Source organism: Thalassophryne amazonica, chromosome 11 (assembly GCF_902500255.1).
Source record: "Thalassophryne amazonica chromosome 11, fThaAma1.1, whole genome shotgun sequence".
Lineage (NCBI taxonomy): Eukaryota > Metazoa > Chordata > Actinopteri > Batrachoidiformes > Batrachoididae > Thalassophryne > Thalassophryne amazonica.
Window position 1 is genome coordinate 38513819 of NC_047113.1, and position 23465 is coordinate 38537283.

General features: G+C 41.9%; 1 protein-coding gene across 3 annotated transcripts in view; it reads right to left on the reverse strand.

Annotated features, from left to right (window-relative positions):
- Positions 1-23465, reverse strand: part of nsd1a (nuclear receptor binding SET domain protein 1a) — a 57894-nt gene that overhangs the window by 11003 nt on the left and 23426 nt on the right. For all 3 annotated transcript variants that reach the window (XM_034181242.1, XM_034181243.1, XM_034181240.1), the window contains 9 exons: positions 19448-19507; positions 19146-19367; positions 16058-16150; positions 15827-15950; positions 15247-15447; positions 7951-8130; positions 4582-4738; positions 4280-4485; positions 3514-3626 (listed from right to left, as the gene is read on the reverse strand). In XM_034181242.1, coding sequence (XP_034037133.1) covers positions 3514-3626; positions 4280-4485; positions 4582-4738; positions 7951-8130; positions 15247-15447; positions 15827-15950; positions 16058-16150; positions 19146-19367; positions 19448-19507 — 1356 coding nt within the window. The remainder of the gene's footprint in view (positions 1-3513; positions 3627-4279; positions 4486-4581; positions 4739-7950; positions 8131-15246; positions 15448-15826; positions 15951-16057; positions 16151-19145; positions 19368-19447; positions 19508-23465) is intronic.

Consider the following 23465-nt stretch of genomic DNA (forward strand, 5'->3'; position numbering starts at 1 on the left):
CACCGAGTAGCTTCAACAAGACCAATGTAAGGAGTATAATTTGTATAAAATTATACATTTTTTTGACCCACAAGATTAATAATCATTATTAATCAGGGGAGGGGAGGTGATGGTCTAGTGGTTAAGGCGTTGGGTTTGAGACCAGAAGATCCTCGGTTCAAATCCCAGCCTGACCAGAAAATCACTAAGGGCCCTTGGGCAAGGTCCTTAATCCTCTAGTTGCTCCCGGTGTGTAGTGGGCCCCTGTATGGCAGCACCATCACAACGGGGTGAATGTGAGGCATTATTGTAAAGCACATTGAGCGTCTGATGCAGATTGAAAAGTGATACATAAATGCAGTCCATTTACCATTTACTAATAGACAGTACTTCCTTTAGAAAAGCTAATACAATTCAAATGTTGAATTACAGACTTGGAAATATGTTAGAAAACAGTATTTTCTTTCCTCACTTTTTAACTTCACTCAGTTTCCAATCACTTGGTTTATGTACCAAAGCGTCTCTTCTCATCTGTCTGTCCAGCTCTGACTGTCAGTCAGGCAGAGTCTCTGCTGTCTGACAAGCTTTCCAAAATGCAATCACATCACGCATTCTTTTACAGTACTGTTCAGAAAAAAAGCACCTGAGGACTTGACAGGGGAAGATGACAGTATACCATGATGTCCTGTATATGAAAGTCCATGAATTTTAATCACTTTTGCAGGAGAAAAATTATTACATCCACCTGTGACCTTGACCTGGACCTTCAAGAGATGTATCCTTCTTTCCAATTTGGTAAACCTGTGTTATTTCTTTGATAGGTTATTGGGAGGATAATGTTGCAGATATTTTTGACCCTGGGATCTTCAAAATTAGGTCAAGGTGAGGCATCACTGACACTGGCCTAGACGACCTTGAAGGAATGAATGTTTACTGCAAATATGACAAACCTGTCTGAAACTCTTGGAAAGTTATTTGAGAGTGCTATCTTCATCACACACAGACACTAGTTTCGACTCTGTGACCTTCAATATTTGATCAAGGTCACTTATCAAATTTGACCTAGACCTTCAAAGAATGCATCCCTGTTGCAAACTTGGTAAACTTGTCTCAAATCTATGAGGAAATCTAGGGAATACAGAGATTCACACAGCCACACAGATGAATGGACAGCATTTCTATATCCCTCCGCCTGGGTGATGGGGGGGGGGGGGGCAGCAATGACATGCAAAAAAGCATGGTTCAAGCCATGAATGTTGGGTGGAGATCCTCGTTCAGTCATCAGTCATTCAGTGTGGGAACCAAGGATTAGACTATCTGTTGCCTTTGGCTATGTTCCTCATTACACTGTTCTTACATCTGATGCTATCAGCTGTTTCACAGGAAGTCTTCTCTTGACACGTGCTGCAATTACTCAGTGTCAAATGCTTTGGGTACTAAATCTACAAATAAACTAAGGGCCTGATTTACTGAGATCCCAGATAACAAGTGCTAAATTGCGTGGGCAATGCAAACGCCTGTGCTTTAGGGTGGAGACAGTTTTGCAGGCGATGCAGCAAAGGTAAATACGCAATTCCATCTGCCACTTATAGGTATGTGCCTTGTGCACTGTTATGAAAACGAACTCTGCCACATAATTGATCATATTTAAAAATAAAGTAAAATAACTCTTCTATTTATTGAATTATTGTTCCAGCCACAGTACTTAAGCAAACTGGTGAATATATACGATGCTTTCTGCCTGTGGAATGCACACAGACAACAGTACACAGCATAATTAATTATTAACCAATTTGCTTACATAATGCTGCGTTTACACATAGGCAGGATGCGTTACGAATGTCATATTTGCGTCATTCTTGGCACATTCCTGACATTCTTAACGTGATTTAATGTATCTGAATAGGTTTCTTAATAGTGCGTGTTGGTGCGTGATATTCGTGGAGCATGTTTTTGGCTGTCAAAAAAATCTTCCACGAATGTCACGCACCACCCTCATTTCGCCTCATGTCATGGAAGTCGCAAATGAGCGTGTTGATCCATCTTGATTAGTGGTGATCCTTAACAGAGCATGACTGCGTTCTTCTCTGACGTGTGCACAATTAAACCCTGCTGCACCGCATTCAGTTTCATTGCTGCAGTATGCTGAAGAAGGGCAGTGAAGCCAAGTCGGCTAAAAGTTCCGTTCCAATGCTCATTAGCACACTCCTACAGGTGTTCCACTTGCTGCATGTGCCTGATGTTTGGGAAAACGCACGAAAGGAGAGTCGGGTGGAGCCACACATCTGGCTCTCTCCGTCTCCTCCTCCTCCGCGCCACTCCATGGGGCAGAGCCCAAATAAGCATGCAGTCACAAAGTTCTTCTGCTTTGGATTTTGAGAAGCAAACTGGAGCGACCTGAATTGTTCAGCAACTGATGGTTGGATGAATATGAGGGTGTGTGTGGAAACAATTTGCCTCATTCACAACGTGACAGAACTTAACAATGCTGTTAGACGTGACAGCGCGCAACAATGCGGAACATTATTCTTGACCGTGTGTAATGATTCCTGATAATTCTCCAGCAACACGTGCCATTAATCGGAACGCGTGGCAACAGGTTGTAGCTGTTCCTGAGGACACCTGACGCCTCTGCCTCAAATTATCATATTCGTGATCAGCGGCCAAGAATGTATACTTTGTGGCATTCGTGACTTGCCGTTGTTATGTGTAAACGCAGCTTAAGGTGGATGAAAGAATAATAAAATATCTGAAATAACAGATATTTTTTGTTTGTTTTTCTTAACATCCTGTGTGCACAGCCATGATGTCGCACACAGACAGACTACATATGCATCTGTGTGTTTCATAGACAAAGCATGACACATCAGTGACAGTAATAATCAGGTGTCTTATTAAAATATACTTTCTGCTCAGTGCACAATAACGCAGAACTATGGTCCACTTGTTACACATGGAGAATTTATTCTCTAAGAACCAAGCATGAAGTACACCTTTAACTCTTTAAATTTTGTATACGAGGAAGTGGCAGCCTCCATTGCTGCTGGAACAACAGTCTGTCAAGCACAATAATTTAACACCAAGGTTTCAAACGCACAATATACAGATGCTATCAGCGCCTTATCAATTTCCTTTTGAGACTGATGAATCGTGTTGTGTTCAAATCTCACCTATTTGCTTGTTCCTCCTTACAATTTTGTGCACTCAGGTGGACAAATCCCAAAGTGCATTTTCATGAAGGCAAATGCGCTAAATGGACAAAAAGCACTGTTTTGAGCATCTGAAAGATGCATGTTTTAACACATGCCAACCTTGACTCAATCAGACTCTAAATGGCCTCCTCCCCCAACCACTTTTAGTTTTTGTTGTATCATGGTGTGTCACATCCATGTGCATGACTTGGATATGCTGACAGTTTTAGAAGGAGAAGGTGTAATTTAACAATAGAAAAACAAATTTTGGATTTTTAGTTTTAGCTCTTTCAGGCTTACATCCCAATTAGGCCAGAAAAGCACAAAGTGGTGACCTCATTACCTTAATGTGCTTGTATGGAGGCGGTTTCTTGTCATTCCTTTTGTCCTCTTGAAGCTGCTTCTTTTTCTTTTCAGTCTGGAGCTCTCTGAACCTTTCCGCTGCTTCAGTCAGAGCTTCAAAGACATGTAATCCTTACTCACACAAGTAAAAACATATTTCTGTCCTTGACATCAAAATTAAGATTTTTTTTTAATGACTGCTTGCAAAACAACCAATGTATATGTAGACTTTAAATATGAAATTCAAAAACAGTTTGTTCACTTGAGATGCCAGCACCATCCCCAGCCACACATTCTATCTCCTCTATAATTCTGGGTTGATTTTCACATTCTGTTACATATTTTGTCCTCTGTCTCATATCTGCACACATACAGTGGGCATCATGTTTCTCTCCATAGTTGGTAGCCTGTTAGCTGTGCGATGTGCGTCTAATGCTCAGGGGACAGACAAATTACATGCCAGTTTCTATCACAGATACTCATAATTTACAATCATTTATCCAGCATCCACTAACCATCCAGCAGGTGGCAGACACGTTGATGGGATATGACACAGACAAAACAAATTTACTATTTTGATTGTCCTGGTGAGTTAAACTTCACCAGATGCAACAGGGTTTGTCTTCATTATATGTTCTTGTAATCTCAAGAGTAATAAGATGATAGCATTTATTAGTTAATGTTCATCCATTCATCTACATTTTAGCTAAGACTTACTTATGCTGTTACAAGCACAAGGAATCAAATCAGCAAACTCAAACACATACCCTTTTTGTACACTGCATCTGTTCCTTTGCCCATTTTTTCTATGTTGTGCATGTCACCCTCCATGTAGGGAAATACTCTGGCTTGGTATGTCCATACAAAATCTTTGGAACCGAAGAACTGCACTGGGAACTCTCCCACCTCATGCTTCATCTGTAAAATGTTATTTGGGACATCTTTGGCCAAGCAGACTTCTGCAGGCCACCACCTAAAGAGACAAACCAGAGGTCAAACATTCAGATGAGGGTGTCTCAGCAGGGTTAACACATCCTGCACATATGAGAAAATATTTGAAGTGCCCTACCTGTAACGACCCCATTTGACCCACAGTATGTCTTTAATGCGAGGCTTCTTTCCAGCTTTGCAGTCGTTGCAGAACCAGCTGCCCTGCGGCATTTCAATATTCAAACATTCTTGATGGAAAGCAGCGGGACAGGCTTCACAGCACAGCAGGCTGCCCCCTGAAATTCCCAAGAGAAAATTTGTGTATGTTGGCAATCATTATTTTTATTGCAAAGTACATTTATCAATTGTCTTTTTTTATTGCTTTATCAACCTGTAAACTGCCTCAAGGGCGTTCGGACGCTTTAAGGATCAGCTGTGGAATGTGAAACTTATAAGACTGAACATGAAGCTAAACGTATACAGGGTTGTAGTGCTGAGTGCTCTTCTATACGGACTAGAGGTGTCAACCTTGTATGCCCGTCACATCGGACAGTTGTCTGTCCTGGTCCATCACCATCTGCGCGGACTGCTGGGTATTACCTGGAAATACCGTATTACCAACGTTGAGGTCCTGAGGCGGCTGGGCATACCGCCTATGGAAGCCATGATTCCCTGTTCGCAACGCAGATGGACTGGACACGTAATCAGGATGTCTGAAGAACGACTGCTGTGGGACCTGCTGTTTTCTGAGCTGAAGGAGGGGACAAGGCTCCGTGGTTGACCGCGACTGTGTTTTAAGGACACGGTAAAACATCGCCTTGGCTGGGCGAGTATGATCTATCAGCAGTTGGAGACATTGGCAAACGGCCGGTGTTGCTGACAGAACGGTCCCCCATAAAAATCGGTCCGCTCTGCCTTCACTGCGCGTGCATTGTTAGCCGCGGTTCACAGATTAACACCTTATTTCTGCTTCAAACTGCACTCCAGTCATCATCTGTCTCAGCGACAGATATCTGAAGCTTTTGTCCAACAATCATTTCCACATAAATTCAGCATTATTTCTTCATAAAAGATGGATGAAGTGATCAGAGTGCCGCGGCTACACAAGCTGCTAGCTGGTGCGTTCACTGTGCGTCAGTCAATTCAAAGCGTCACCGAGTTTCACCGAGTTTCTGCTTATAATGGCCTCGTTTCTGCTGAAAACTGACTTTAGAATCATTTAAGAGGTTTTACCTTGTCATCTGATAGTTAATAATCACATTAATCCATTTGATTTCTTTGGGTGAAGACAGCGCGCAGCTGACTCAACCAAACAGATTAACTGTATACTGTTTTTTTCTGATCATTTGAGCTGTATTTTGGAACAGGTTTTCTGAACTTTTTGCACTGGTTTGTCCTCTTTTCTTGCTTTCTCTTATTTCTGTTTCTCTTTTCTTTTATGTTGTGCAGTGTTGTCCTAGTCTGTAATAGACTGACTAACAACAAGTAGTAGTAGTAGTAGTAGTAGTAGTAGTAGCAGTAGTAGTAGTAGTAGTATTTGTAAACTCAGCCACATAGGGTGTGCAGCCAGTACATTGTGAGTGCCGGTCCCAAGCCCAGATAAATGAGGAGGGGAAAAGGACGCAGGGTGTTAACCTTAAAGTTGGTCAAATCTCAGCCACATGGGGTGTCCAGCCAGTACACTCTGAGTGCAAGTATCTCAACGAGATGAGCTACCTGTTGAGAGGAGCTCCACCACACAACTGTGCATGCACATGCATGTGCAGTTCTCTCTACCTGGACTTTAACACCTCCCCCCGTCAAGTTTAGCTGTCTCTCTTTACTGCACAACTGTGTATGCACATCTCTTTCTACCCTGGACTTTTCAATTTTAAAAAGTAAAGATTTGCATGTACATGCTGTCTTTAAAGCAGAATATTGTTGTTAGATGACGGGGAGCTCATCTCAACAGAAAACACCTGTTGAGTTGAGCTCCCCCACCGAAGGAAACCCTTGTAAATTTTGTGTTGACATAACAATACAGCAATAAGTGTCTTTTCATTTTTAAAATGCAAAGTAAAAAAAGACAGCAGAAAGAAGACAAAGGAGACTTGGTGGTGAAATGAAGATATCTAGGAAACCATAAGGAGAAAGAGGCTGGCGAAAAAGAATTGGGTTAGTTGGTGAGATGAAGTAAGTAGACAGGAGTATAAGGAGATGTGGCATAAGGCAAAAAGAGAAGTGTCAAAAGCTAAGGAAAAGGCATATAGCGAGCTGTACAAGATGTTGAACAGTAAAGAAGGAGAAATGGAAGTGTACCGATTGGCAAGACAAAGGGACAGAGCTGGAAAGAATATGCAGCAGGTTAGGGTGGTAAAAGATGTAGATGGTAATGTGCTGACAAGAGAGGAGAGTGTTTTGAGAAGGTGGAGGGAATATTTTGAGATGCTGATGAATGAAGAAAATGAGAGAGAGAAAAGGCTGGATGATGTGGAGAGCGTAAATCAGGAAGTGCAGGAGATTAGTAAGAATGAAGTGAGGGCAGCTATGAAGAGGATGAGAAGTGGAAAGGCAGTTGGTCCAGATGACATTCCTGTGCAGGCATGGAAATGTCTAGGTGGAGATGGCAGTGGAGTTTCTAACCAGATTGTTTAATAAAATCTTGAAAAGTGAGAAGATGCCTGAGAAGTGGAGATGATGTGGTTGGGTGATGTGCAGAGCTGTAGTAACTACAGAGGCATAAATTTGACCAGCCACAGCATGAAGTTATGGGAAAGAGTAGTAGAAGCTAGGCTTAGAAAACAGGTGAAGATCTGTGAGCAGCAATATGATTTCATGCTGAGAAAGAGCACTATGATGCAATGTTTGCTCTGAGAATACTGATGGAGAAGTATAGAGAAGGCCAGAAAGAGTTACATTGTGTGCTTGTGGATTTAACGAAAGCTTATGACAGGGTGCCAAGAGAAGAGTTGTGATATTCTGTGAGGAAGTCTGGAGTGGTAGAGAAGTATGTGAGGGTAGTAATAAATCCCATGATCCACCAAGACAAAAAATAAATTAATTAATTAAAAAATGTTAAATTACACTGTGTGGATGGGGCGAAACCATGTGACAGAGTATGTGTTCTCGATGACGTGCATGTTGACATCTACATGCTCCGCCTACCAAACAAAAGGGTACTACTGGTGGTGGACATAAGCATTCCGATTGTTACCATACCATGTTGTACTGACCCAGACCGCTCGGTGGACACGAGGCGTTTGTGGGTTAGGTGAATTAATTTTAAACTCTGCATTTGTGAGGCATAACATATGAGGGGAGAAAGACTTACTTTGGCATGTGCTTTAATATATTTATGGCTGAATGCTTTCTGTAACTTACTCCAATTATCATATTAAAATAACACACTTCCATTACTGCTGCATTACCTTCAAGCCAAACACACAGAGACAAAAAAGGTAAATGTAGCTTCAGCTTTGGTACATTCAATTTCACACGATAAAATCTTGTGAAATTGGAGCAGAATTACCTTCAGAGCAGACGAAGCACCAGCTAACGTTAATGTGTTCATGGTTCTTGCAGCCCTTGCGTGGAATGAAATGGTTGGGACACAGGAAGCTGTTATTCGCCAGTACCAGGCTGCCTGCTGCCATGCAGTTGTCATTGGCATGATAGGCCACAGGGCAGCGCACACATCGAGCCAGTCGACCTATGAGCAAACACGGATTTTAATCATCTGCAATATGCAGACCAACAAATGCTTTATGGAATTCCACTTTCACTCAATGATGGTTGGATATATTTTTCTCTTGAGGTGACTCAATTTTTAAAGTTTAACAAATTAGAAAAATGTGTTTAGATGAATAAAATCAGGTTCAGTTTAATAGCGCACAAATCCTTTGAAAATAAAATAACATCCATAATCATTCGCACGTCACTTTGAGTCAAGCAACAACACACCACTGATTCTTCAGCTGTAGCTAAAACATACTGTAATTGCAAAATTTTAATAACTGATTCATTCTTTAAAAGCCATTTCGCATGTTATTTAATGTCGCAGTTAGCAACACAACATCAAAGTATTCATGACTGTAAGTCTGTCCATGCACATGCGGTAATAATTAGTGGTCGCTGATGTATTTTATTGTTAACTCTCTTACTGAGTCAGTTAACAGGTGCATTTCCGGAAGACGTCTTACTTTGCAATTCTCTGCATTTCTCGTCATGTGATGAACATTTTAGAATAACCAAAAACATCCCGATGGCTGATAGAGTGAAACAAATGAGGTTATGTCCGACAACAAAGCTTCTGAGCTTTCATTTGAAAGTGATGGCTTGGATTTACAGAGGCTATACAAAGAGGAGACGACACACTTCACCCCGAAACTCTTAATGTTTTCAGAGTCTGTCGGATTTTGGAACCCAACATGTGCAAACACTGCTGTCTGTGTTGCAGGAAGCTGTTTTACTACCACCATGAACATGGATGTGGAATGTCTCCATGACACTGTTTTTACAGACAGCCTGAAAACGCATATCTATTTCTTACATTGGAAAAAGTCATAAGAGGTTATTTTCAGGAGATAATGGGCTTTCTATCTAACATGCCACATTTGTGAGAGAACTTGAGGAGCTGACAGCAGAGCTGCAGTCAGACATTATTCTCCGGCTGGTGTGATCCATGTGTGAGGACTTATAGTGGACCTGGACATTGTTCTCCAGCTGGCGATCGTGCGTGACAACTTATAATGGACCTGGACATTATTATCCGGTTGGCGGTCGCACGCCATCGGTGCGTGAGGACTTCTTTGGTGGAGTGGACTTTACACATTTAATCTTGGAAATCTTTCTACAAGTGGGTGAGTGACCTGTTCAGTTTTTTGCCCCTTCTGTATTTTGTTCTCGTCAGTGGAGGTGGTATGCTTTATTTTAATTTTAATTTGAGAGAGTCTGTTGGATTTTGGATCTTGATGTGTGCGAAGCGGCACGCTGTTGTAACATGCACACAGACTTCTCCTATGTTTTTCAGGCTGTCTGATCACACAGATGTCTTTCTTAGATTTTTCACAGTTATATCAATGACAACACTTATAAGCCTGCACAAAGCTGAGTGTCTAGCAGAAACTGTTTTTAACAGGCTGCGTTTATGACTAATTACTGTGCACGTGCATTAAGTCTTCTCACACTGGAGAGTGGCTGTTCCTTTTGCCATGACTGCATCAAAATTAACAGTTATCATTTGAAAACGAGTCATTGTAACACCATATCCCACTTATGTAAACTTTGGAATTAATCTGTGGCTCTGTTCTTAACGTTAGCAGCTACATTACATTCAAGCGTGTGCTGGGAGGTTTTCCTGATAGCTACGTAAACGCTGTCAGAAACACTTGGAAAAATGAGTACTCAGGAGTACTTTGTTTTCAGCAGTCTCCGTAGCTGTTTGTTGCAAATGCTGTATACTTTGAAACAGGTCACAGAAGTGCACAAAGTAATCCCAGGACTGGTTTCACAAAGCAGTCTAATCTTCCTTCTGAGCACTCTTAATTTAATTTAATTTATTTACATTTATATAGCGTCAAATCACAACAAAGCTGCCTCAAGGCGCTTCACACAAGTAAGGTCTAACCTTACCAACTCCCAGAGCCAGCACACAGGTGACTGTGCCTTCACTGCACATGCTTCATTTCAGAGCTTCACACAAACGGCTGTGTGCACAGCCACTTGATTCATGGGCTGTGTGCTACAGGCACAGTCGTCTGTGGCGAACAGCCTCTCCAGCCAAAGACATCTGTGCATACAGCCGTCTTTGGCGCACAGCCTCTACAGCCAAAGATGGCATGTGAATTGGCGCACAGGCATTTGTGTGTGTGCGCTCACAGGCTCTCCAGCCAAAGACGGCATCCAAACATGTGCACAACCGTCTGTGGCACACTATCATTCTAAAGTCAGTTTTAAGCAGAAATGAGGCAATAATCGCCTCATTTCGCAACTAACGCTCCAAAATTACATAGGCGCAGGCATTTGCCATGCAGTTGCTGTGCTCTGATCAGTCCGCTGTCTTTTATGATGAAATAATAATTTATGTGGAAATGATTGTTATACAAAAGCTTCAGGTATCTGTCGCTGAGATAGGTGATGACTGGAGTGCAGTTTGAAACAGAAATGAGGTGATAATCGGTAGATCGCAGCTGACGCTTAGAAATGACGATGCTGACGCTCCGATATGACACATGCGCAATGAAGGCAGGGCGGACTAATTTTTAGGGGGACTGTTCGGTCGGCAACACGTCGCATTATGCAGAGTGGGCCTGGTGCGTGGGAATAACCGATCCATATTATTAAATAATTAATAGCAATTAATAAATAATAAATCCATATTTTAACTAGTACTCCTGGTATCATCTGTTAAATGCAGCTTTCTTTTTCTTGGAAGTTCTAGGCTCTTCTTTTGTCTCCTCACTGGGCCTTTTCCCCTTCACAAAGAAACTTACCAAAAACATTGCTTTTTGTAACTCATTTTGCGAGCTTGTGGGTTTAATTTTATGGTGAACGCACTGTGGGACAAGTGCCTTGACATGCGCCAAGAGTGAGTCATAAACAGATATAATGGAGAGAATCCAGTCATTTTTCAAAATAAAATCACTGACTCAGATAATAAATAAAATGAAAATAACGTAAGTTATATATTCTTTCTGTTCGGCCCGGTACCAAATGACCTATGGACTGGTACCGGTCTGCGGCCCAGGGGTTGGGGACCTCTGGTTTATAGGATATTACACAGGCAAAACATAGACACTGTTTCGATTAATTTAGGGCACAAAAGATCAATTGTAATAGGGTTTGTCTTTATTAAATATTCTTTTAAAATGGTGAGCTACAAGATGATAGCGCTTTTTGTTTTTGAGTTATAGGTTATACAAGCTGGCTGGGATGGATGGACTCAATCACTCACACTCTTGCTCTCCAAGCTTTACACTGTCACCACCGCAGGGAACAAACAAACCATACAACAGACAAAGGATAAGCAGAATGTCCTTGGTGTAGAAGATAATAACCAAAAGAAGAATTTCACTGTTAACTCAAGCAATCTGGGATTGTCTTGCCGGGATCATCCCAAATTAATGGATCCAGGATTGCTGTATTTTGTGTGTTTGTATCTGTCTGAAGATTTCACCATGAATTTTAAACAATACTTTAGATTTGGCATTAATGTGATCTGGGTAGCAAGAGGACAATGAACTGAATTTATCCAATAGGTTTGACTGAAATGGCATTTAGTTTTGAAGCTATCACCATGGACAGTAACCATTACTTTAACCACTTTCCACTTTCTGGTGAGGCTAATAAATGGATTATAAATAGAGCAGTCCTCAGATTAAATCACTGATGCCATAAATAAATTTTGCATGTTGCAATGCATAGGGTTAGGAGAGGGTGAAGCCAAGCAGCTACAAGCCCAATTCCAATGAAGTTGGGACGTTGTGGGAGCACACACCCCCCTCCATTTTCATGGACCAAAAAATAAAAATCCCTGCTGAATGCTGTTTCTAAATGCTCTATTCAACAGTAAGTGACAGACAGATACATTTATACCAATTCCAATGAAGTTAGGACGTTGTGTAAAATGTAAATAAAAACAGAATAAAATGATTTACAAATCCTCTTCAACCTATATTCAACTGAATACACCACAAAGACAAGATATTTATGTTCAAACTGATAAACTTTATTGTTTTTGTGCAAATACTTTCTCATTTTGAAATGGATGTCTGCAACACGTTTAAAAAAAGCTTGGACAGTGGTATGTTTACCACTGTGTTACATCACCTTTCCTTCCAACAACACTCAATAAGCATTTGGGAACTGAGGAGACTAAATGTTGAAGCTTTGTAGGTGGAATTCTTTCCCATTCTTGCTTGATGTACGACTTCAGTTGTTCAACAGTCCGGAGTCTCCGTTATCATATTTTGCGTTTCATAATGTGCCACACATTTTCAGTGGGTGACAGGTCTGGACTGCAGGCAGGCCAGTCTAGTACCCGCACTCTTTTACTACGAAGCCACGCTGTTGTAACATGTGCAGAATGTGGCTTGGCATTGTCTTGCTGAAATAAGCGGGGACGTCCCTGAAAAAGACGTTGCTTGGATGGCAGCATGTGTTGCTCCAAAACCTGGATGTACCTTTCAGCATTGATGGTGCCATCACAGATGTGTAAGTTGCCCATGCCATGGGCACTAACACACCCCCATACCATCACAGATGCTGGCTTTTGAACTTTGCATTGTTAACTCAGTTCAGAACATCCCAGTGCCAGGATTTATTCAGCATTTGAGTGTTTTTTCAAGACCCATAGAAAATTGAGTTCTATGTCCATGTCAACAACAAACATACCACAAGAAAAGTAAAGAGAACAAAAGAAATTGGCTCGATGACGCGTCTTTGGCACGGGGCATTACTATTGGAAAAGACGTGTTTTAGAGTCAATGGCATCGAGTGAGTTAACAATCTGGATGGTCTTTTTCCACTTTTGACACGGCATCCATGATTTCCAAAAACAATTTGAAATGTGTACTCATCAGACCACAGCACCCTTTACCACTTTGTGTCTGTCCATTTCAAATGAGCTCAGGCCCAGAGAAGGCAGCGGAGTTTCTGCATGTTGTTGATGTATGGCTTTCTCTTTGCATGGTAGAGTTTTAACTTGCACTTGTAGGTGTAGCGACGAACTGTGTTAACTGACAATGGTTTTCTGAAGTGTTCCTGAGCCCACGCGGTAAGATCCTTTACACAAATATGTTGGTTTTTAATGCAGTGCCGCAAGAGGGATCGAAGGTCACGAACATTCAATGTTGGTTTTCAGCCTTGCTGCTAATGTGTAGAAAGTTCTCAAGATTCTCTGAATCTTCTGATTATATTATGGACTGTAGATGATGGAATCCCTAAATTCCTTGCAACTGAACATTGAGAAACATTGTTCTTAAACTTTTGGACTATTTTCTCATGCAGTTGTTCACAACGTGGTGATCCTCGCCAACAGCTGAGCCTCCTTTTATACCCAATCATGACACTCACAATTAGTGTCCTCAGTTCCCAAACCCTTATTGAGTGTTGTTAGAAGGAAAGGTGATGTAACACACTGGTTAACATACCACTGTCCCAGCTTTTTTGAAGTGTGTTGCAGGTATCCATTTCAAAATGAGTAAATATTTGCACAAAAACAATAAGGTTTATCAGTTTGAACATTAAATATCTTGTCTTTGTGGTGTATTCAATTGAATATAGGTTCAAGAGGATTTGCAAATCATTGTATTCTGTTTTTATTTGTCATCTGGAGTTGCATCAGGATGGGCATCTGGCGTGGAAAATCAAGAAGCACATCAATGTCGGATCTGCTGTGAAGACAAGTGAAAACAAGGGAGAAGCCGAAGGGATTTGCTTTTTAAAATACGAGGTCTATTAGAAAAGTATCCGACCTTATTTTTTTCAAAAACCATATGGATTTGAATCACGTGTGATTACATCAGACATGCTTGAACCCTCGTGGGCATGCGAGAGTTTTTTCACGCCTGTCGGTTACGTCATTCGCCTGTGGGCAGTCTTTGAGTGAGGAGTGGCCCACCCTCTCGTCATTTTTTTCATTGTTTAGGAATGGCTCAGAGACTGCTGCTTTGTTTGATCAAAATTTTTTCAAAACTGTAAGACACAACTGAGTGGACACCATTCGATAATTTCAGCTGGTTTTCGGTAAAGATTTTAACGGCTGATGAGAGATTTTGGTCTGTTAGTGTCGCCGTAAGGACGGCCCACGGCGCCTGACGGCGATCTGCACTTCGAGGCGGCAGCGTCTCGCTGTTTCAAGTTGAAAACTTCCACATTTCAGGCTCTGTTGACCCAGGAAGTCGTCAGAGAACAGAGAACTTTCAGAAGAAGTCTGCATGAGGAGTTTATTCAGACATTTCATTGTTAACGGACATTTTGTAATGAAAGAACGTGCGGGCAGAGTCGCATGTCGGGCCGGACCCGACCGCGGGGGGTCGCGACAGGAAAAACACCTCCGTTGGAAACCTTAACGGGCAAGTTGGAACATGCCCAAGCTGTTAAACAATTTCTCAGTTACTCACTTGTTGAAAGCCATCAAAAGCCGCCTGAATTTTACAAATGGTTTTCAACACTGAGGTGTTTTTCCTGTCGCGGCGCACACAGATTTGCCGAGTCGTCACGGAAACGACTCGGCGAATTTGCGCGCACGTCTTTCATTACAAAATGTCCTTAAACAGTGGAATGTCCGCATAAAGTCCTCATGCCGGCCTCTTCTGAATCTTCTCTGTTCTCTCACGACATCCTGGGTGAATTAAGTCTTAAATTAGGATGTTTTCAGGTCGAAACAGGCCGACGACGGCGCCTGGAAGCGCTGCAGGACGTCCCGCTCCGTGGGAAGTCCTTACACCGACAGAAACACCCCATAATCTCTCATCAGCCGTTAAACTTTTCACCGAAAAGCAGCTTAATTTCTCGAATAGTATCCACTTGCATATTCCTCACAGGTCCAGAAAAAATTTTGATAAAGCAACGCGCGCCGTCTGGAGCAGCGTGTGAAACAAAGGAATTCAGCCGAGAGGGCGGGACCACATCTCACTCAAGGCCTGCCTACAGGGAAATGACGTCACCGACACGCGTGAAAAAACTCACGCATGCGCATGAGGGTTCAAGCATGATTGGTGGAATCGCACGTCATTCAAATCCATATAGTTAAAAAAAAAATAAAAGGGTCGATTTATTGTCTAATAGACCTTGTATATCGGGTTGAAATTAAGAAGGTGTTTACCTTTAGAGCTGCAGATGTTGACTGGGTTGGAGATGTGGCAGGAGAGACAAACGTGCAACGGGCAGCGGAAACCTTTGTTATGAGGCTGTGTGGCTGAGTAGGCTAATATGCAGTCAGTGTGGTAGAACTTCCCACAGAGGGGAATTATGCACCGCTTTACCCCATTACCAGACTTCTTACACACAAAGCATGTGTAAACACCTGAAAAAAAACAAAAGGGAAATCAACACTGTGTCTGAGAATCTTTTTTTTTTTTTTTTTTTGGAAAAGAATGACATTAACACTTTTAAACAACAGATATAATACAAACAAGCTATGCCCGAGTCTGTGTTACTCCGGGGTGTATTCCTGGAGATCTGCCATTCAGTTTCGACACTGCGCAGCGCATGTGCTACAGGAAGCTTTCCCACAATATTGGGTCTAAATTAAACATCCTTTTTTCATGATTTGACAAAGGCAATTCTCAGTGTAGCCACAGTGGTGGCCACTGACATGACCGGGATTGAAGACTTTTCTCAAATACTCCACAAACAACATCTGATATCTGTTTAATGATGACATAGGGATGAGGTGTACCCACCAGCCGTGCAATCATTACAAAGGAATTTCCCTTTGGGAGCCACCGATAGGCCGATACACTGCGGGTGAAAGGCTCCGTAGCAGTGGCCGTCACACACCAGCAGGTCTCCCGTCCTCTCACATACCTGTACATAGGTGCATACAAACGCACATGAAGACAAATGCTGAGAGGCACAAATGCATGATGTGCCCGAAACCTGTTGGCACAAAGACTACAGACAGATTATCACACCTGACAAACATTCTCCTTCAAAACTGGGGCTCCCGTCTTCACTCTGACGTCCACTGGTGAGGACAGGCTGTCATTCAAACCACGAGAAGGCACCTGGAGAGATGGAAAAATGACTGTTTTAATGCCACACTTCATACAGTTTTGGGAGTTATTACACAAGACTAAATACCTCAAAATAAAGAATATTTTTTTTTGCATTCTATAAACAACATCACTTTCACAGTAATCAGGTGTGAGACATCATCAGTAAATGAGCAAATGCCGATACCTAAATTAAACCATGATGACTGCATCCAATTAAACACATCCATTAGGGCCCCTTCACACGTAGTACGAATAAGTACAAATTAGGGCGAATCACAGCGAAACAGCTCGTATAAGCGAACCACAAAAACATCGAGCCGACGTCAGGAGGGACACGTGGTCGGGCTGGCGGGAATAATTATGCTGTGACAGTTTTGTGCATGAGCGTGCACGAAACTGTCACAGCGGGAACACAGTGAAGAGCAGCTGGAGCATGTGTAACCACATCACGTAGCTGCTGTGAAAAAATAAAGATAAAAATACATGCCACCTACGGGATTCGAACCTGCAATTTACAAAAGCTCTGATTGCCAGCCAGAAACTTTACCACTGTGCTACTATCGCTGTCCTATAAAAGGTGCAGAAAAATGCCTGAAGTCAACAAGGAGACAGACATATAAAAAAAAAAAAAAAACAACACACACACACACCGTAAAAACAACACAGCATTGTACTGAATCCCTCTTATCCAGCGAACAATACAAGTATGAACTGTCTGTTTCTCTGTAGATGACCCATGGGCACAGACGTACAGTCATGAAATGACATGAATGATGCAGTGCGCTCTTATCATGTCCACATCTACTGACCTGGCATTTCCAGCCGGCCCCGCGTGCATGTCTGACCCGACACACGTGTCTTGTGGACAGCGCGCCGCAGAACAGACACCGCGTCATGTGGAACAGAGCTCATGTGGGTGACGTGACATTCAGATTGTCCGCTGCGTGTTATGATCAGTCCTTTTCACCTGGGACAACCTGTCAATGTGCACGCCGTGCGCTCGCTTGCTGCAGCCTGTCACAACAGCTATATATGTTTTTATCTATGTCCACGTGAGGACAGCAAGCAGACACACGTGCGTCACAGTGGACAGTTGTAAGTTCATGTCCGTCCAATAAATATATAGAGAGTTGGAATGTGGGAAAGACCAGTGTGACCTAGGTGAGAATTTTTTTTTTCCCCACTCTGCATATATAGTAATGGTAAATGCCACACTGGCACAATCATTTATGAACATTAATACACATAATTTATTCTTGCAGGACAGAAGGTATGTAGTGCATGAGTGAATGTGGTGTGCGTGTGTGACCCCCATCTGCTCTTCCCGATCACCTTTCAAGATCCTACTCAAAGCCGACTGACAACTTCTATCAGGAGGGAGGGACCGACCACCAAAACAACACGAAGACAGACAAAAACGAAAGACAAGTGGCGAAAACAATAACTGTGAAGTGAGACACCGAGGAGACAGTGCCCCAGCATAAAACATGCCGGAACAAACCACCACACATGAACAAGCAGTGACAGTCTGTTGTCTAGTTACTGAGCATTCATTCATTGGGTGAGACAAATGAAGCCCAAACACGCCTTCCAGCTTGTAGTTACCAAGCAAGCTAAGACTAACAGGCTAATCTTTGTTCAGGTGTTTGATTAACACATATTTTTCCAAACTGGGATGTAGTTCATATAACAGGAGGCTTCTTAGAATTTATGATCAGCATACTGCCTCAGTAACCAGAGCCAAAGTGAAGCTACCGTCACCAAGCAATTGATACCTGCTAATTAGCACTAACGGTGCTAACATACAAATTAAATAATACTAAAATTTCACTCAGTGGAAATACTGGAGCACCAACTTCTTAGATGGTCCATTGGCACACTTAACTGCACATCATCATAAAATGCTCAGAAGGGACAAACACAGTGGAATCCACAGGAGCTAGCAACCACCTGCTATCAAAGACTACAGCTTCTAGTTGCCATCTGTACCTGGCACCCTGCCTGTCACTCAAAGCGACTATGACACTAACTATTCATAACTTTATGGCTTAAAATATCTGAAACTGATGAGTTATTTAAAAAAAAAAAAAATCAACCCACATGAATAGGAAAACTAGCTATTGAGATAAAACTGTTTTTTTGTGCCAGACTGTAAACATGGTTATTTCTGCTGTAAGGTTTGGCATTTTAACATACGGGTCAATGATGACTTACTCACTTGCGAAGCCAATCTCAAGTGCCCATTCAAGGAACTGTTGGTTTTGGCAATTATGCATAATTTTCAGCACTGGCAGTCAATGCCCTCTGAATTCACGGCTGGGAGACAAGTTTCGATCCCAAATATTTTTGGTCTGGGACAATTTGGTGTGGTGGTGGATGAGTTGGCAAAACCCATTATTACATACTCCAGCAGCAGGAGCTAAAAAGCAAATAGACTTTACTTAAAGCATTTTTATAAATAAAAATTCAAAACATGGTTCACAGCATGTTTCCCAATGTTGGTCCTCAGGACCCAAAGTACTGCACATTTCCCAAATGTCTCTGAACAAATCAGAGCATACAGACTCAGTCAGGTGTTGATTAGCTGAAGAGGACCTGAGCACCTACGTTGTGGTTCTCTGTATTGGGGTCCTCAGTCAGAACTGTTACACTAAATTCATAAAATAAAAGTTAGCGGTTAGTTGTAGCTTCAGCTAATGTGAGACAGCTGTGAGAGATTTTCCCACAGATGGAGAGTTTCATAGCCAGAACACCTACGATGCTCAAACAGTGACAATATGTAAAGAGAAAGTGACAGACCCTGAAAGAGTTTCGGGTTAAGCCAGACCATGGTTGTCACAGCTACAGATGAGAAGTGAGAAACAGGAAGTTATTCATTTTGCTATAAGTGTGTAGCAGAGGTTATGGACACAAGATTAAAGAATCTGCCCCCTTTGATGGATAACCTACGACTAAGTAAGTATTTAACCTTGGGGACTGAATCAGAAGAATAAGAATTGCAAACCTCAGTTTTAGGAGTTAGTGTTCCAGTGTGCATGTTTTGTTTCTCCTCAGTGCTGCAGCCTTCAACCTCTGACGCCTCCTTGACGGTTTTGGCTCGTGGGGAGCTGGGAGGCTCGGGAGCAGTGGAGATCTTGTGGCTATTGCTAGTCTCTGAGGGCTGGGAAACCACAGCAGGAGCAGAAGATGTGCGGGATAGAAGTCTTTGTTTCTTTACAGATCCAACCTGTTCATAGCGTGGATCATAACATTTCAGATGACAGGAGGTGAATGAACCAAAAGGGATTTTCTATTCTATTGTGGTACCTGAGCATTCTTTACTGACGGCTTTGCTTCAGTGGTGTTTTCACTGTGTCGTTTTGGCCCCTAGGAAACAAACGGGTAACAAATTAAGAAAGATCTACAACATTTTCCCAAGCTATTTCAAAATGCTAATTATCTTTTTTATTTGGCAATTTATTCATCAACCTTCATCAAAGCTACACAACAAAAATATAAACGCAACACTTTTGGTTTTGCTCCCATTTTGTATGAGATGAACTCAAAGATCTAAAACTTTTTCCACATACACAATATCACCATTTCCCTCAAATATTGTTCACAAACCAGTCTAAATCTGTGATAGTGAGCACTTCTCCTTTGCTGAGATAATCCATCCCACCTCACAGGTGTGCCATATCAAGATGCTGATTAGACACCATGATTAGTGCACAGGTGTGCCTTAGACTGCCCACAATAAAAGACCACTCTGAAAGGTGCAGTTTTGTTTTATTGGGGGGGGATACCAGTCAGTATCTGGTGTGACCACCATTTGCCTCATGCAGTGCAACACATCTCCTTCGCATAGAGTTGATCAGGTTGTCAATTGTGGCCTGTGGAATGTTGGTCCACTCCTCTTCAATGGCTGTGCGAAGTTGCTGGATATTGGCAGGAACTGGTACACGCTGTCGTATACGCCAATCCAGAGCATCCCAAACATGCTCAATGGGTGACATGTCCGGTGAGTATACCCGGCCATGCAAGAACTGGGACATTTTTAGCTTCCAAGAATTGTGTACAGATCCTTGCAACATGGGGCCGTGCATTATCCTGCTGCAACATGAGGTGATGTTCTTGGATGTATGGCACAACAAAAGTGTTGCGTTTATATTTTTGTTGAGTGTATTTAAAGATATCAATCATGATTCACCTTTCTGCTGATTAAAGTCACTAACTGGTACGCTTGTCTATTGTTGCGGGTAAGAAACAAGAATTGTCCACCAATTCACACCGGACAGTTTTTATTTGTTCCTTTTTGCCTTTTTTGTGAGGCAGAAAACAACAGTTCTCTTGTGTGGACTGGACCGTTAATAGCTCCCGCTTTGCTGGTTCATAAACTGAGGTTACGGCCCCTCATGTAAAGGAAAAATAATAACAATAATATCATGTGTTGAGGTGGGACTTGACTGATTCAGCATCATTTCTCCAAATGCTGCTGCTCTTACCGGCTCACCGGCAAGCTGAAGTTACGGTTACGGTCCCTCGTGTAAAGGAAAAAAAAATAATAATGTTCTTTGTGCGTTTGTTTTTGTGGGACTTCACTGATTAAGCACTTTTCCTCTGAATGCTGTCACGTCTGTTACCGACTGCGCATCTCTCCCCTTGTCGATGTCACAGTCTGATCTGTCCCCCCATCTGATCAGTGCCACACGGGCCACAGGCTCGACTGATCAGATGCTCCCGCTCCGCTCGATTGACTCTTGCTGCTCTTCTGGCCTGGTTCTGATTGTCCAGGTGTTTGCTTGCTTCGAGCTGTCTGCTGGAGCATGTTTGAAGCTCAGTTGCTGTAGAAAATCATAACAAATACAAACTCTCTTGCTACGGGAAAACAACAGTAATGTGGTGGTGATGACACGCCGTTTGCTAACTCCTCACCAATGAAATTATCCTGGTACTGGTAGCTCATTTTACAAGTGAAAAATCTCCATTTCTGTTGAAATTCGCTAAATCCCCCACCATTTAAAAGCATGTGTGAAACGCACATTCACCAACATGGAAATGGTGCCACTGTTGCCATAACAATCACACAACAATGACATTACGCCCTGGACAACCTCCTTGATTGATTTTATTTAGTAAGTTCAATGTAAGTACATAATATAATTGTAAATACATTAAAAATACATGGATGACACAAGAAAGTGAAAACACTTATTTCCACTGTGGTCCATTATGATTTCTACTGAAGGAGATGAGGCAGACACATTCAGCTTTGAGTCAGTTTGCTGGGCCAAGATGAATAAAATAAGAACTGGTGCTACTACCTGAGCATTCTTTAATCAAATCTATGATATAATGTACATGTAACAGTTCTAGTTTCAATAAATGCTGTTTTAAGTTCATGATTTGGGTGCTATTGTGAGCTTAAGTACCTGATTATCCAATATTTTGGAAACGTGTATGTAAAACATAAAAATATCATGGTCTAATTAAGTTCATTTCAGAGCTATTTGGTATATTTAGAGTGTAGATTGTTATGTATTGTGCAATAAATGACATTCTATCATAAGAAGAACTTGTTGTTGGAGATTTTCTTATGTCTCTTAAGTTGCATATTTAGAGAAGACTAAAGGCTGAAGTTGCAGGAAATGGCCTCTCTTTGTACTTGAAACAGTCAACATACTAGAGTTTCCTCCACAGGAGGACCTACTCGCGCCACCTCGAGTGATAGTTGCCAACAGCCACCGCTATACTAAAAATTTCTGGGGAGAACCCTAGTAACGGTAGGTGATGAAGTGACACGATCATTTTTCAGCATTAGTAAGACAGACAATTATTTAGTTCACTGAAAGACACAACAGCGTTTTAGCATTTTGCACAGTGTTATATTAAAACAGTAAGCTCTCACTCTGAAGGTGGCTTAAAAAACTTGTAAAGCAATTTATCGCTAATATCGCACAAATTATTCACATTTACTTGATTTAAATGGGGTGATTCACTGCACTTAAAGTGAGTAGGTTTTGCTTCCCAGGAAATAATGTCTTAAATTTTATTGTATTAAGCTTCTAGTTAGTTTAGTTTTGTGGCTCTTATTGTGTCATTCCAAAATCATTCATCAGTGACCACACACACACACAAAACTGGAAGCACTCGGAGCGCGCAAACCTCCACCAAGGCCATAGGGTCACTGACGTCACATGGAATACCCTTTGGGAAAGAGACTTATTCCACGTCGTTTCACGCATCTACCATCATGTTTCAGATACAGTGGTTAACCCTCTGAGGTCCGAGGGCATTTCTTGGCAGTTCACTCGCCTGGCATAAATGTTTTATTATTGCTGTTAACAGCTCTCCCTGCATCCCACAATCAAGTTTTATGTCTCTTTTTTTCAGAACAACCTGTACTTTCAAAATATATATGCTACAGTTGTGTTTTATAAGTGTAATAAAGGTTTACAATGAGAAATAAGAAAGGAAAAAGTAAAGTGGAAAATAATTTTCTACACACATTTATTAAAAACACACAGCAAACTATAATAAACAACTGTTTTGACACTTTATAAAGTTAATTTGGGGTCTTGTGTGAAATACTGTACAACAAAAAGTTTCAACCAATAAACACAAATGCACATTTTGGACAATATATACAAAATGGTCTATAGGTTTTGTCTGTCTTCATCTCAAAGCAATTTCTGTCTGCTATTACACAAAGGTCACATCACAAACTTCTACTATGAAGTTGACTGTGTGTTTGTTCTCTCCTGCTCTGAAAGCAACATTCACACTTCGAGGCTCATTCAGTTTGAGGAGCGGCCCCTCCCCCCTCGCTCCACTGATATGGTAAACAGTGCTTTATGGTGGAGCAAGAGAGCTTGCCACAGGCTTATCCAGTAACATTCTCAGGAAAACTAGTTGACCAATCCAGATACTCACACACTGTTTGAGCATGTGAGATTGTATGAGAGGCTCTCCGTCTGCTCACTTTCACTTTCGCTGTGCGTAATGGCGCAGGGAGCATTGGAGCAGCCAGGGGGCTATTCAAACGGGCCAACTAGTAACACATCACTCCTAAAAACAATCTTTGGTGTGTCACGTGAGGTGAATCTGCCCTACGATTGGATTTTGGAAAACCATGTGACGGTGAACCAATTCCAATTGGACACTCACATTGCTCACATCATCACACAGCTTCTATGAGGAGTACAAAGATGGTGGCTCAAAAGTCCACGGAGTTAACTTTTCAGCAAAAAAAAAAAAAAAGTTTCTATCTCATATCATTAAAAAGTTATTTATAATTTGGTAAAGCTCGGTCTCGGCCGTCGTATAAGACGCATCGGCCCCAGAG